The sequence below is a fragment of the Halichoerus grypus genome, chromosome 2 (assembly GCF_964656455.1).
Source record: "Halichoerus grypus chromosome 2, mHalGry1.hap1.1, whole genome shotgun sequence".
In the NCBI taxonomy this organism is placed as follows: Eukaryota; Metazoa; Chordata; class Mammalia; order Carnivora; family Phocidae; genus Halichoerus; species Halichoerus grypus.
The window spans coordinates 173020173-173035640 of NC_135713.1; the positions used below are offsets into that span (position 1 = coordinate 173020173).

Genomic DNA, 15468 nt, shown 5'->3' on the forward strand with positions numbered 1-15468 from the left:
CATGAGGATTTCTTCCTCAGTACAGTGCCATATTCTATCTTTGTGTATTGAGTGCTCAAATTTGAAACATCCTTTGATAATCATTTGTTCTCACCCTTCTGTCCAAGAGGGTGGGAGTGGTGGGGGGAGGTGAGAGGAGATTATAGGAAAGATAATGTATGTGTGAAAGTCCAAGGGAAAAGTGTACTGCTTAGGGCGCCTGGGTGGCTCAGTGGGTTAACCGTCTGCCTTCCGCCCAGGTCATGATCCCACGGTCCTGGGATGGAACTCTGCATCAGGCCCCCTGCTCGGCGGTGGGGAACCTGCTTCTCCTTCTCCCTCTGCTGTTCCCTCTGCTTGTGTGCACTTTCTCTCTCTCTGTTGCAAAAATAAATCTTTAAAAAAAATTTTTTTAAGTGTACTATTTAAATATCTCTAAAAAGAAAGACCCACCAATTCTAAAAATACTCAATCCCTTATAGCTGTTAAGTTCTAGAAGTGTTGCCTTATTTCATTCAAGCCTTTAGGATGTAATAACTTTTTTCCTCAATGCCTGTGTTAGGCACTAGGAGTACAGAGATAAACCTTAGAGGAACTTGGGGCACCTGGGTGGTTCAGTCTGTTGAGGGCAAACTCTTGATTTTGGCTCAGGTCATGATCTTGGTCCTGAGGTTGCGCTCAGCAGGGAGTCTGCTTCAGGATTCTCTCTCCCTCTGCCCCTCCCCCTGCTCACTCACATGCTCTCTTTCTCTAAAATAATAAATCTCAAACACACACACACACACACACACACACACACACACACCCACACCCCCCCCCCAAAAAACCCTAGGGGAACTTCTGGCTTGTTAGGTGGGTTTGACTCCCTGCAGTGCTTTCCTCACCTACCTCTTGGGCCAAGGCAAGTTTGGAGTAAAGAGCATGGTTTAATATCAGAGTTCTTTGTGTAGGGTGGTATTAATCATCATATCATAGGTATGTTATTCCTGAGAAAGACGGTGGTGCCATCAAAATGGAAACAGTACCTTAGTGCTGCTTTTATTAGTACTTTAGTAACAGAACCCCGTATTGTTGCTGCCGTGTTTGTTGGCTTGCTTTCATTCCTGCCTTAACTTTAAGTTAAAGAGTTCCAGGTAGAGGTGCCAACTCTTTGTTCATTTTAGAAGAATATATTTTATTCTGTTTTCATTAAAAATGCATTGGCCTGGGCGCCTGAGTGGCTCAGTCGTTAAGCGTCTGCCTTCGGCTCAGGTCATGATCCCAGAGTTCTGGGATCGAGTCCCACATTGGGCTTCCTGCTCAGTGGGAAGCCTGCTTCTCCCTCTCCCACTCCCCCTGCTTGTGTTCCCTCTCTCTCTGTCAAATAAATAAAGTCTTTAAAAAAAAAAAAAAAATACATTGGCCTGAATGCATCAAGTATGTTAGTGTCTTAGAATTTATGAAAAATCATGTAGTATTGTGTTCAGAACTGTGGGTTTCGTAGGTTACTAAGTGACAGAGATTAATATTATTTCCTTTTTTCCTACCCCTACAGTTTAAACCATAAATTTAAGGAGATGAGGAAAATACTGTATATGGAGAAGTGACCCTTCTTACTGAAGTTTTAGCAGAAAGTGACCTCTGTTGAAATGTTTTTAGGGCCTAAAAAGTGACAAGTAGAGAGGGGAATTTATGGGGATTCAGAGGATTAATGTACCGTCTGATATGCAAGCTTCCAATGACTGCAACTAGTTTATTTGCCCCAAAATTCCCTTTGTTTTTGAACTTGTAAACCGATCCATTTTTATTTCTTTTTGACCCTTTCACACAGCTTACATTTCTAATGGAAACATTTACAATTCATCAGTAAGTTTAGTTTGCTGTAGTAATTTCTTTTTAAAAATAACAAAGCAAAACTTGTCAATTTCACAGATAATTTCAAAGCAGCACATCAAAAATATAGTGTGTGACTAAATTGGCTGCTTGTTACGTTTTCATTTGCAGAAATGATACAAATATTATCAGTAATATACTTATCCAAAATTGTAGGGTGATTTTTTTTTTTTAAAGTTTTACATCTGCTTCTCCCGTCAATTTGTGAAATTGACTTTAGTTTTATTAGTGGTATGTCTTGAAAACATAAAATACAGAAATTTTGAATGCTGTTCCTCTCTTTCTAAAATTTCCCTAATATTAAATAGATTTCTCTGTGTTGATGAATTATGCTGGTGAATTGATTAAATCAGCTTCCATTGTTTTCCATGCTTTCTTCTTATGATATATCAAAGTGTATATCATGTTACAAACACAATATATTTAAAGCCTGTTTTATTTTAATGACAGTTTTAAGAATTAGATTTTGGTTTGAAATATACTTTTATAGCTCATCTGTTTCTATATCTCATTTTTAGGGACAAATAGAATTTTAAAAATGGACAAAGAAATTAAAGCCTATATTTTAGTTTATAACCCTCCAGAAATAGCACTCATATTTTCAAATAAGTGATGTTGGTATAGCTATATTTATATTTTGATTTATCTCTTGATTTTCATTACTTGGTAAAACCTAGTGGATTTTATGGAAGACCTTCAGACAGCATTAGAAAAACTGAGATCATCTGCATCCTAACCTCATACTTATGAGTGATAACGTTACTCTGATAATAAAAGGAACTCTATTTAGAATCATGGGTCTAGATTTTTATCAGCATCTTAACTGAGTCAATTTATTTATTGGAAATACATTGTACCTATTTTCTCTAAAAAATGATGAAAAAAATTTTCAGTAACTCCTTCCTCAGAATAGCACAATATAAAGTTTAAATCCTATCCTTTGAAATTTTTAATACAGTTGGTATTTACTCAAATCCCTCTGAATTTTAATAAATAAGAATAAGTACTCATTGGTACAGTGGGATGGATGATTTCAAGAACAACCCAAGTACTCAGATTTTTTTTCCCATGAGATTGGCTTATTTGTTGGAGGGTATAGAAAAACCACTTTAAAATGTGTCCTTAGCAGGGGGTGGTGCAGTCAGTTAAGTGTCCGACTCTTGGTTTCAGCTTGGGTCTGATCTCAGGGTTGTGAGATCCAGCCCCGCATCAGGCTCTCTCCTCGGCACAGAGTCTCCTTGAGATTCTCTGCCCCTCCCGCTTATGCTCACATGAGCATACATGCTCACTCGCTTGCTTTCTTTCTCTCTCTCTCTCTTAAATAAATAAATCTTAAAAAAAGTGTTCTTAGCTAGAATGCTTTGCAAATAAGTAGATACCTTTTCAAAAATTTTCATCAAAGTTCCCTTTAAATTAATGCCTCCATATACTGGAGCAAGACCACAAGATATCTAACAATATGCTTACAGTGCCACGTTGAGCAAAGTGTTTCACATCCTAAATATTAGATGCAGGATTTTTCATAATACCTCATTGGTACCTGTGACATTTTTTTCCTGGTTGATCACCATGTAAAACATTTCATCTTTAAAGGATCATTATTTCAATGTGTGTCTCTTCGGGATCCTCCAGCACGTATTTCTCCTTCCCTTGTGTGCTTGGCTGGCTAGCTGTAGTGAGGAGTCCTGAGAGCAGCGCTTTGGGCCAACTGGAGGACCGGGCACTAGGAGACCTAGCACACTTAGATGAGCAAATGAAACTGACAGTGTTAGGTGTTCTTGGTTTGATTTGTATTTCTTTTGGTATCACTAGCCTTCAAGGTGGAAACAGATGTGTAGTTTCCAAAGAGATGTTTTGGTAGGGTTTACAGTGTAGTTAAATAATGTCAAGCCGGTGAGGGAATAGTCTCTAAAAGTATGCTTGTAATTTAATATGCTGTGCATCATGTGGTTTTCAGCTCAGCATTCTTATTCATTTGGCTGTGTTTTTTTTTTTTTTCTTTCAGGAGAAAACTTTGCAGAATTCCGATCCGCAGGCACTGATGACGGCTTCACCGATTTTAAAACTGCCGACAGTCTATCACCACTAGAACCACCAACAAAAGACCAAACTTTTCCAGCGGCCTTCCCCTCAGGAGCTATACAACAGAAACAACAAACACAAGTGAAAAGTCCTCTGAACTTAGCAGACCTAGACATGTTTTCCTCTGTTAACTGCAGCAGCGAGAAACCCTTGCCTTTTTCAGCTGCATTTAGTGCATCCAAAGCTGTTTCCACACGACCGCCGCCAGCAGGATCTGCTGCAGCCACGACAGCATTGGCATCCACGAAGATGTCTAGTCTGGCTGATGATTTTGGAGAATTCAACCTTTTTGGGGAATATTCTAGTCCAGCATCTGTTGGGGAGCAGGATGACTTTGCAGATTTTATGGCTTTCAGTAATAGCTCTGTTTCAGCTGAGCAAAAGGCCGATGACAAATACGATGCCCTTAAAGAGGAAGCTAGTCCTGTTCCTCTAACCGGCAGCTCGGGCAGTACAGTGAAGACTGGACAAAACTCAGCTGCCGCGTCTACCAAATATGATGTCTTCAAACAACTTTCTCTGGAAGGATCTGGACTAGGTGGTGAAGAACTGAAAGATAACACTCCTTCAGGAAAAAGTGATGATGATTTTGCTGACTTCCACTCCAGTAAATTTTCTTCCATGAACTCAGACAAATCCCTGAGCGAGAAATCAGTGGCTTTCAGACACACCAAAGAAGACTCTGCTTCGGTGAAGTCCTTGGATCTCCCTTCCATCGGCGGCAGCAGTGTTGGCAAGGAGGACTCTGAAGATGCACTCTCTGTTCAGTTTGACATGAAACTGGCTGATGTGGGAGGAGATCTTAAGCATGTCATGTCTGATAGCTCTTTGGATTTACCAACAGTTAGTGGCCAGCATCCTCCTGCTGCAGGTGAGGAATTGGTGAGATTACTCTGGTGATGGTGATGTAGATTTCAAAGGTGGTTTGGTGGGTGTCGATTTACAGTAGAGTGAGGCTCTGGCTCTTAACCTTTATGAATTTCTAATGACATCTTCGTTGCCAATCCCATTAAAGCAGTGTTAAATTTGATTCTATAGATACTTGGACATATGGATCCCATGAATACTGTGGAATTTAGATTGGATCACTAAAATATTTTTACTTTCGAAATCGAACACCAGCTTGGTGTTAGAGGCACATAAAAATCCACTGCTGAAGGAACCCTACATCACTAGGAGTTTTACAAAGACTTCTGCAGTGTCAGTAATGTTCCTCTATTTCTGTGAGTGAGGTCAGTGTTGCCCTCGCCTTCTCTCTTCTCTTGGGTCTGTTTGGCAGCTGCCAATGTAGTAGTCTGTTCGGTTTACAGAAACTGACTCTCGGTAGGCCAAGAAAGTAAAAATGTCTAGCCGCTTGTATTGCAGTTGGCCACGTCCCCACAGGAGAGGAGGGAAAGCTTGTCTGTGGATGTCCTGTGTGCCAGAGTCTGGCAGGAGGAGGGCGTGAGTTGTTAGTGGAATTCAGGTACGGTTTTCGGCCTGAACTCTATGACTGGAAATATTAAATCGTAACAAATCTGTAGATGGTAGAATAGGGTAACTACTAACTTTCTCATAAAATGTTTGAAAACGTCTTACAAGGGAGCCCTCTCTAAACTCTGTATGGATTTACTTGTAGTGGTTTATTCTCTAGTCCAGCTTCCTGTCATAAAAACTAGATTCCCAGGTGTCCTCGTTTTTATTTTGGTTTGTTATTTGGTATGTTATGTAGAAAGATAAACTCATTTTGTGGCCTTTAATAATGAGAACTCTCTCAGTATTACTGTATTACTCTAGAGAACGTATTACGCATTTGAAGGGTTTGTTGTGTTTTAACTAGAGAGGGACACACAAGACACTTCCAAGTTTACAGATTGTGGCGGAAACGTCAAAGTAATACGGCTTTTGCATATATCAAGTTGGTAAGTCAGAGAACAAAATTGCATCCATCCTTTGGCGACTGAAGTGTCGGAGGTACCCTTGAACAGCGTGCTGGATCAGGAGCAGGTTCTCAGAGGCAGGATGCGTCTCACACAGCGGCTGGCTAGGGCACTGTCCGAGGGAGCGGGCTGTCTGCAGAGCTCCTTGCGCCCCACTGTCTACTTCCTTTTTTTGTACTTTTCCTCAGACGTTTTCCTGTTTTTTTTGCTGCTGTTTGTTTGATCGAGTGATTTTGTTTCTCTTTTTTGTATGAGCTGCTTGAGCCACGGTGGTCGGTCGCAAAGTGCTCTGTTTTTTGAAAAATATCTGATTTTTATTTAAAAATCTCATGACATGTATACTAGCCTTTTGGACTCCAAAGTTATTAATTAGAAGCTATTTTTCTGAAAGTGAATCTATATTCTTTCATAGTGCCAAGCTAGACGTCTTTATGAGATGAGTCTAAATCAGGTTTGGGATGTCTTTTTCTTTTTCCTTCTTTTTAATTTTTTTCATTTTATTTGGGGAGGGGAGATTTTTTTTTTGACCGAGCTTGTTTTGATTGACCTGTTAAAATAATCTTCTGTGCTCATGTTCTTTTATGTATGTTTGGAACATCCCCAGCTTGGAACCTGTAATGTTCAAGCCAAGTCTCTTCAGTTTGAGGATATTCTCAAAAGCAGATTGTTTCCTCTTTTTGACCTGTAAACCGCCTGTCAGAAAGGAGCAGTATCCCTTTAGAGCGGTTGGTAAAAGGGGTTGATGTCTCACCAATGAGCTATACTGTTGTTGAGCAAAACTGCTGCATACATGTATTGTCGAAGGTAAATGGCAGGGACTTCTTCAATGCAGTTTGGTTTTACTTTAACCTCATGTTGACCACAGTGTCTCTTGCTCTCTTAGTTTGAGGGTTAAAGGTACTTCTTGTTGGAGAAATAAAAAGGGGGCTGATGAAAAGAGAATGAAACCTAGTAGATTGCTGTCTCTGGACCTTAATCTTGTTTAGAAACCCTAACTTAACTCTGAAGGGGATACTGTCTCTTTTAACTCCTGCTATAATTCTTTGTATGGAAGGTAGATAATACTAATAACATTGCCTGATTTCTCTGCATATTATTACATTTAACCCTTTGAGCCCTTGCTGCATATAATTTCAACTAGGCTGCTTTTGTCCCCACCACCAAATTTAATCTCTCTGGCACTGAAGCATCTTGATGTGCAGTCATTACGATCATCTGGTTTTGTTGGCAGCAAGAGCTTACCCTCATTTGTGCCACTCTCAAAGGGTTAGCAAGACTTCTGTAGCTAGCTAGCTACCTACCTGTAAAGTAGCTCTTCTTTGACATTGAAAATCGTTGTATTTTAATCAGCGCCTTATTATTAGTATTTTTTTTTTTTTTTGGCTGCTTTTCTGATGTCTTTTTTTTCAATTTAGACATTTTCTGTGTGAATGTGCCTTTTCAAACTTGCTTTGGTATATTCCTCTGCAAATACTGATCTGCATGCTTATTCTGATGACTTCTTTTCCAGCTCTTCTGTACCACTCTCTTTTGTGATCTGTAAGTCCTATGTTAATAAATAATTCTTTGGCATATTTTGAAAGTGTGGGGATGTGTGTAATTTGTACTTTTTCAGGGTTAGACCAGAGAAATACCTGGTCCGTATCAAGTGAAAAGCAATAGCACCTCCTGTGATTAGAGGGTCTTTCCCTTTTGTTTTGTTTCTTCAAATACCTTTCTCCTAAGAAAGTATTGGTTTAGCCTTTGCCCCTTATAATTCCATTGATAGAAATTTTTAACATGGCACTGGATTAAAACGTTAACTTTAACCTTACACTATGCAATAGGAAAAGTTTACTCCTTTCTTCTAGTGAAAAAATGGAGTAGATCTTATTGCTTAGTAAACAAGACAGAGCCTGTCTCCAAGACAAGAGAGAGAGCAGCTGAGGGGACAAATCTAAGAGTTGAGTGTTGGGGACAGGGGATACATCTGTTAATAACTAGATACTTGTAAGTTTGACTGAAAATAAATCATGAAATGGTATTGAGATGGACTTCTGAGCACAGTACATGAAAACTGAATTTAAATTGATAATCTCTGTAATGGAGAGTGTTCAGTGTTAATATCAGGAAGTCTTCAGGACTGAATTCAGTGTGAGTCTGAAATGGGCACTTGGGCTCTAATTGTAGAGCATGTTATCTTTCCAGCTTCAGAATGTATCATGAAGCCACCCTGAGTCTTTTTTTTTTTTTTTTACACTCATAGTCCATAAAGCAAGTTCTTTTTTTAAAGATTTTATTTATTTATGTGACAGAGAGAGACACAGCAAAAGAGGGAACACAAGCAGGGGGAGTGGGAGAGGGAGAAGCAGGCTTCCCGCCGAGGAGGGAGCCTGATGTGGGGCTCGATCCCAGGACCCTGGGATCATGACCTGAGCGGAAGGCAGCTGCTTAATGACTGAGCCACCCAGGCACCCCCATAAAGCAAGTTCTTAAAACAATTTTAGGGGATGTCCTCAAAGTAAGCTTTAAACCACTTTCCTTTTTAAGAAAACAATTCTAGAAAGACACATAAAAGTTAGCAATAAGAGAATGCCAAGTTTGGAAAATATTTTTTCCATTTTAGAGTATATTAATAGCAAAAAACCTTGGGAATATTATTATTATTATTTTATTTTATCATAAACCCAAGACCAGTAAAGACCTTGGAAAAAAAGATTGTTTCCACGGTTGACTTTTTTTTTTTTTTATATTTTGAGATTTTAGTTCTTTTTTCTTTTTTAAAAATTTGAGGCAGACAGGAAATTAAACCATTAGATGAGGATTTTGAATAGGATTCCAGAGAGATCACTCACAGTATCTGAAATAGGCCATTTGAGAAAGAAAAAAGTTGCATGTTGGGGTTTGGATTAATTCAAAGAAAAGCTGAGTCTGCCATTCAAACTACTATGTTTGGATAAATATATTATGTCTTAATTATGATGTGTGCTGCAAACTAAATTGGAAGAAAGAGATCTTGGTATAGCCTCCATATAGTGATGATACCAACTGCCCTTTATTTAGGATTTTCTTGTGCCATATTTAAGACCAATCTTGTGGTGGCTTTGGTGAGGAAATTCCTTTGTCAATGGAATTATCTAATGCTAGATTGGTCCATCTGGGACTGCTTTATTTTGCCCTTTCTGCATTTATCTGAACAGGCTGCAGAAAATAACTAAATATAACTGTGTGTAAAACATAATCACATTCATTTAATAATATAATAATATAAACTTGTAATAAAGACTTGAAGAACTCTATGCTATAGGTTCAAACAAACAAAAAATACTGTTCTGTTTACTCCTATGTCAAGTAAAGTAATACAGCTAGTGCTTGATGTCATATATCAGTGCCTGAGAAATTATACAAGTGTATTCATATTCTACAATCACTCTATTGTTCACATTAAAATCTCTGCTGATTTTTAAAAGTAGCAGATGAACATGAAAGGGACACTGGCAGTATCGAAGAAGCCGGGCTAAATCCTAAAATAACTCAAAATCAAATTATTTTCTTTTTAAAGAGTTGCTTCTGGCTTTGTTTTCCATCAGTTGAATTCTTTTGATAAGTTGTTTTGGAAAACGTTGGCCAATGGCTTTGAGAGCATGATAAGGTCATGGGCATAAGAGGGTCTTTTGGGTGCTGCCCTCTCTCTTGCATGGCCAAAAGGCCCCACCTACAGTTGCCATCTTCTGTGCTCATTTGGTGGGTTTTTTAATGAGATTTTTCATGATGACCATGAGCAGTCCCACTGTATGGTTGATCCTTGAACAACATGGGGGTTGTTGCCCCCAGTGTGGTCCAAAAATCCCCATACAGCTTTTGACTAATAGCCTACTGTCGACCAGAAGCCTTACTGATAATGTAAAGTCAATTAACACATATTTTGTATGTTATATGTATTAGGTATTATAATAAAGTAAACTAGCAAAAAGAAAATGTTACTAAGAAAATCACAAGGAAGAGAAAATACATTTACGGGCTAAACTGTATTTATTTTTTTAAAAATCCACGTATAAGTGGACCTGTGTGGTTCAAACCCGTATCATACAAGAGTCAACTGTATATCCTGAAACTCTTCCTTGGCCCTCCAGCCCCTTCTGCCTTAAAATATCCCCAGAATAGCTGCTTTTCTGTGTTGAACTTGAAAGCACTGGTGCAGAAACGTGGGCATACTTACAGATAGCGTGGGTATCATTGAAACCATAGATTTCTGTGAGTCGGGACAAAGGAAGAATGGGAGGTTTCTATGCAGATTAGGGAACATTAGAAGGCAATTATACCACAGCATTTTGTAGCCTGTCATACTCACACTGTGATCACTTTCATTCCTCTTTTCTTGAACAACTAACTCTCCGAGGGTTTGAGACTTCCAGGACATAGCCAGGTTCTATAGTTAATAGAGCATGTGAAGGTAGAACAGGGTCAGGGGTGGAAAGAAGTTGAGATGTATGAATATTTCATGGTTTGCTTTGGCATGTGAAGTTTGGATTAAATCACTATTGGAAATTAAAAGATATTTCTTCCTTAGTCCCATGAACATTTTTATTGCTATATAAAACCCTGGAGAATAGTGGACTTTGCACATGTATCCTTTCTGCTTTTTCTAAACTCCCTTCTCAAAAGCCAGGAACTTAATCACCTGGGCATATGCTTACTGCTTTAGAAAATTTCCATGGAAATCGGTATGGCCTTTGCGTCGTGTAGTGGCGGCTCACATTCTTTGTTCCAAGAAATATCTTGTTTTTGTCTTCAGCATCCATTCAGAGGGGATTTGCACAGAGGTTATGGAAGAGACTGCTAGGGTTACTTGCCAGCATAAGCAAGAAATCCATGTCTTGATTTGAGCTCCATGATGGAAAGGAGCTCGCCTACTTGATTCCTCTGGCCTTTGTAATAGGACATTCCTGGTTGCCAACAAATACCAGTATTACAGCACACAATTTGGCCTATTATCTGTGTGCAATTGCTGTTCCACCTAGCACAGCCCCAGAGCTCTCCAGGAGAACTGGAAACACAGTAGTGATTCTCTTTTCATTTTATGGCATCCATTCTCTGTTTTCTTTTTCCTGTTTCTCCCGCAATTTTCAGAATTCAGCTATCAAATGAAAAACCCATCTATAGAAACTTCAGCGATTACAAAATGTGGGTTATTCCACATCATTTTTCCAGACAGGGTTTCCATCACTTACGTTGTGGGTCTTACAGCATCTTTAATATTTTGAAAACCATCATACAGTAATACATGTAATTTGACTGCTTAGAAAATGTAGAATTGTTAACATGGGAAATGAGAAATTTTCTTGGTTTAACCTTCCCTCAGTGAACTGATTTACTACATTTTTCTTAGAAAATGGCTTACTAAGATTCCCCATTCCAGAAAATACTACTCAGTTTTTATATTATTTAAAAATGCTAAGACTTAGAAAGACAGTGTTCTCATTTTCCTTACGTAATTCAGTGTTAGTACTTCCTTATGTGTTCAAATGCATTGCACTTCAGTAAATTTTTTTTTACACTCTAGTAGCCAGTGAATAAGCAAAGTAAAATTTTAAAATCAACGTTGAGGCTGGATTTTGGTATATCTTGTATATTTACTCTTCTTTTTTTATTATAAATTTTTTTTTAATCTTTCACTTGGTCATTTCTGTGAGTTGCTCCAAAAGGCAAAATGTTATGCCTCTCATTTTTAATAAAAGTAAGGTTTGTTGAAGATCTGTAGTATTATAAAAATATTTAAAAGCTCTTCAGCTAACGTAATCCCTTATTGTTTATAGTGCCTTTTACCTGATTATATTACAATCATTTCTGTTTTGTTTTTTTTTAAACCCTTGTTTTTTTCTTATTGCATAATTGCGCAAAAGAGTCTTTTTATTAACGTAGCAACTGGGTTGTGGTTTTTGAACTAGAGCTTAACTTTTCATTAAATTTACCTTTGGTCTTTGGGAAAATTGCTACCCTTTTAGTAGATGAGATTCTTGGAGCAGTTCATAATACAGCTTCCCCAAAAAGCTTTCTAGTAGGGTCTGATAATAAAAAATACCCATGTTGTGAGACATTTTTCTGAATGCACCCCTTGGAGACGACTCTCATGTTTAACTGCATCTGCCTCCTGATTGCAGTTCACCTCATTTGAGTCAGGGCACCTGCTGATCCCTTTCATTATTTGGGGGAGGGGTGGGAGGGACAAAACACTACAGCCAGACTCCAAGAAAGCATTTTTGTCTGGGGCCTCTTTTTATTCATTCTAAACTGTACATTTCTCACCTGAATCTTTCTTTCCCCCTCCTGTTTAACCAGCCAGATTTGAAGGTACCGTTCACACCACAGAGGTTTAAAATACACTGTTCTGTGAAAGTTATCTGCTTTTTGCTGGTTCGCCTTTTGTGTAATCCACAGTTTTCCACTTTTATTATTTAGTGCCCATTTCCTAATTGAGTTGAAAGAGAAAGAGAGAGAGGTTTGGAGTCTACTCTTAGAAGAGCTGTGGAAATGTCAGGAATCCCTTCATCCTCAGGGGAAGACAGACACAAGGACCTAGTGTGGTTCACCTATTGACTTAGTCAGCAAAACCTGGGTCACAGGACTTTGGAGCATTGCCTTGCCAACCACGCTTGCGGTGGCGAGACAGAGGGAGTCTCGGCCTGGCCCGCCGAGTGGGAGATGAAACTCAGCCTGTCAGCCAGACTGGACGGGCGGCCCGCGGGAGGCGTGGCTCCGCAGCCTCAGCTGCTTTGCTCTTTGAAAACGGGCAGGAAACTCCCCCCAATTAAGACCATTAAAAGGATGAGTTGACATTTCATTTGTACTCTGAAATAATTCCATTTTAGGCCCTAAGGCAGCAACTAAATGTCAGATGGAGGCCGGCGGCCGCTGTGCTGTGTACAAGGCCCGCTCTCGCGCATTGCTCCCCAGGCGCCGAGCCGGGCCCTCTACACGCGTCACAGCACCGCCCTTCCAAGGCCATGGTCGTCTAGGTTTATGGAGAAGCAAACCAAAGTTATGAGAACTGTTAAATAACTTGCGTCGTGTCACGCAAGCAGTAGGTGGCACCGTGCAGTTGAACCGTGATCTGTCTAAATCAAAAAGCTACATTCTTGGGGTGCCTGGGTGGCTCAGTCAGTAAAGCCTCCGACTCTTGATCTCAGCGCAGGTCTTGATCTCAGGGTCATGAGTTCAAGCCCCACATTGGGCTCCACGCTGGACATGGAGCCTACTTAAAACAAAATCTTACATTCTCTCTGCTGTTTTATGCTACCTCTTAAATTCTTTAAACGAATAATAAGACTGCTTTGTAAAATGAGTCTTCTGCCCCAGCATTTCTTTTTCTTCTTTCTTTTCTTTTTTCTTTTTTTAATGAGGGGCTGATACATAGTTGAAGGAGAAACAGGAACCCACCAGAACCCAGAAGTTTGATTCTATTTTTTAGAGGCTAAAGTAGATTAGATTGATTTTTTTTCTTTCCTCATACTCCATCACAGCAGTGTGGCGTCCATATTGACAATAACAACTAGGTAAGTAACTGCTTAATTAAAATCTTACCTTTGATCTTGCCTGAGACAGAGACTCCTAAGAATGGGTTAAAAGTTAGGTAACGTTATTTTCACTTCACTTTTGAGAAATTGTCAGTTTTTAAGTAGTTTGTCATATACGTTTAATATGTCCGTGTGTTAAAGGAACATTTCCCAACCAAGTCAAGATGAAGGGGACCAGTTTTAGGCAGGGAGTATTGTAAGTACATTTTAAAGTTTATATGTGAACAGTTTATTAAATGACCTGAACCATGTCATACACTGGTAGATGATACTCCTGTCTTTTTATAGTAATCTTGACATAAAAAAAAAAAAATGGCTCTTTGTAACTAAATATAAATGCCAACTCAAAGCTAATGTGGGTTTTTAAAGATCAGATTTTACAGCCCGATTCCTTTAATTTTAGTACAAGCTCTAAATTTAGTTAACTCCAGCATAGCATAAAACTAATCAAATATGCTAGACATTTTGCTTCTGCAGAGTTTAGGGCATTTTGCCTAAATCGCGAGCTTGCCTCTAATCGTGGGGTCTTATTTCCCTTTCAGATATAGAGGACTTAAAATATGCTGCTTTTGGAACCTACAGTAGCAATTTTGCAGTGAGCACATTTACGAGCTATGACTGGTCAGACAGGGATGATGCGTCTCAGGGCAGAAAACTCTCTCCATTTGTCCTCTCAGCAGGAAGCGGGTCCTCCTCAGCTGCCTCAGTTCTTCAAAAGAAAGAGACTTCATTTGGCAGTTCCGAAAACCTCACCATGACCTCTCTCTCCAAAGTAACAACCTTCGCAAGTGAAGATGCTCTTCCAGAGACCGCCTTCCCAGCTTTTGCCAATTTTAAAGATGTGATTCCTCAGGCCAGTGACCAAAAGGAATATGAAAGTGGGGAGTATAAAGATTTCACAAGACAGGACTTGCCAACAGCCGAACAGAGCCAGGAGGCCACCTGTCCGAGCCCAGCTTCCAGCAGCGCTTCTCACGACACCCCCAAAGAGTGTTCAGATGACTTTGGAGAGTTTCAAAGTGAAAAGCCCAAAATCAGCAAATTTGACTTTTTGGTGGCCAATTCACAGAGCAAAATGAAATCCAGTGAAGAAATGATCAAAAGTGAGCTGGCGACCTTTGACCTTTCTGTTCAAGGTGAGTAGCTTTCAGTGTAGACTGTTGTACTCTATGGTCTGTTCCGCTGAGGTGATAGATGTTCTTTCATACGAATAAAAAGTTGGCCTCTGGTTTAGAGGGAAAGAGATTTTGCAGCCTCTGAAGTCAGGGTCTGTTACACATAGCTGTAAAAAAGGTTTGCAGCTGAACTGAAGGCAAGCCAGTATCCCTCAGATAATTGCTTTTGGGACTAAAAACAAACATAGCTCAGAGTCTGTTGTTCATTAGCATGTTGACTAGAGGGGTACTGTGTTAAAAGAGCCAGAGAAATGGATTTGATCACTTGTGGGCAAGTTAGCTCCGCTCCTACTCCCTGGCCATGGACGGTATTTTTTAATCCAGAGACTGCAGCGTGGTAGCCATGGATCTGGATCCGGTCTGCAGACTTTTGTTTTGATTGAGCCACACAGAAGGTTTTTTAATGTGTGGAACAGTTGCCAGTATATAAGAATCATGAGATTTCCTAGTCTAGATTTCTAGCTTTTTTTTTAAATTTTTTATTGTTAAAAAGTATGGAACGCTTCACGAATTTGCGTGTCATCCTTGCACAAGGGCCATGCTAATCTTCTTTGTATCGTTCCAATTTTAGTATATGTGCTGCTGAATCGAGCACTAGATTTCTAGCTTTTCTTGAAAAGTTGTCCTATCTGACACTACTAAGCCTGTGTCTCCCCTTTTGACAATCCCATGGGGCTGAGTAGCACTCTGACAGATGGGACGCGCTGTCCCGGTGTCACAGGCCCACCACTTCTTGTCTCCGGCTGACCTACTTCAGTCATTTACTTGACCTGCCTACTCCCCAAAGACATTTGAGTGTGCCCTTCCTGCTTTAAGCCCATCCTGACCAAAGGCATCATTGATTTCTGTTGGATTGGGAGTAGGTAGGAGCTCGGTGCAAATCCATGA

General features: G+C 39.7%; 1 protein-coding gene and 1 non-coding gene across 20 annotated transcripts in view; one reads left to right on the plus strand and one right to left on the minus strand.

Annotated features, from left to right (window-relative positions):
* SYNRG (synergin gamma) overlaps positions 1–15468 on the plus strand; it is a 77426-nt gene that overhangs the window by 41162 nt on the left and 20796 nt on the right. For 15 of the 19 annotated variants that reach the window (XM_078063844.1, XM_078063850.1, XM_078063858.1 and 12 more), the window contains 2 exons: positions 3857–4804; positions 13948–14541. In XM_078063844.1, the coding sequence (XP_077919970.1) occupies positions 3857–4804; positions 13948–14541 (1542 nt within the window). The remainder of the gene's footprint in view (positions 1–3856; positions 4805–13947; positions 14542–15468) is intronic. The other 4 variants (XM_078063868.1, XM_078063883.1, XM_036104801.2 and 1 more) reach the window with 2 other exon arrangements.
* Positions 15069–15175, minus strand: LOC118543652 (U6 spliceosomal RNA). Its single transcript, XR_004921190.1, has one exon. It is a non-coding gene; the product is annotated as a U6 spliceosomal RNA (small nuclear RNA).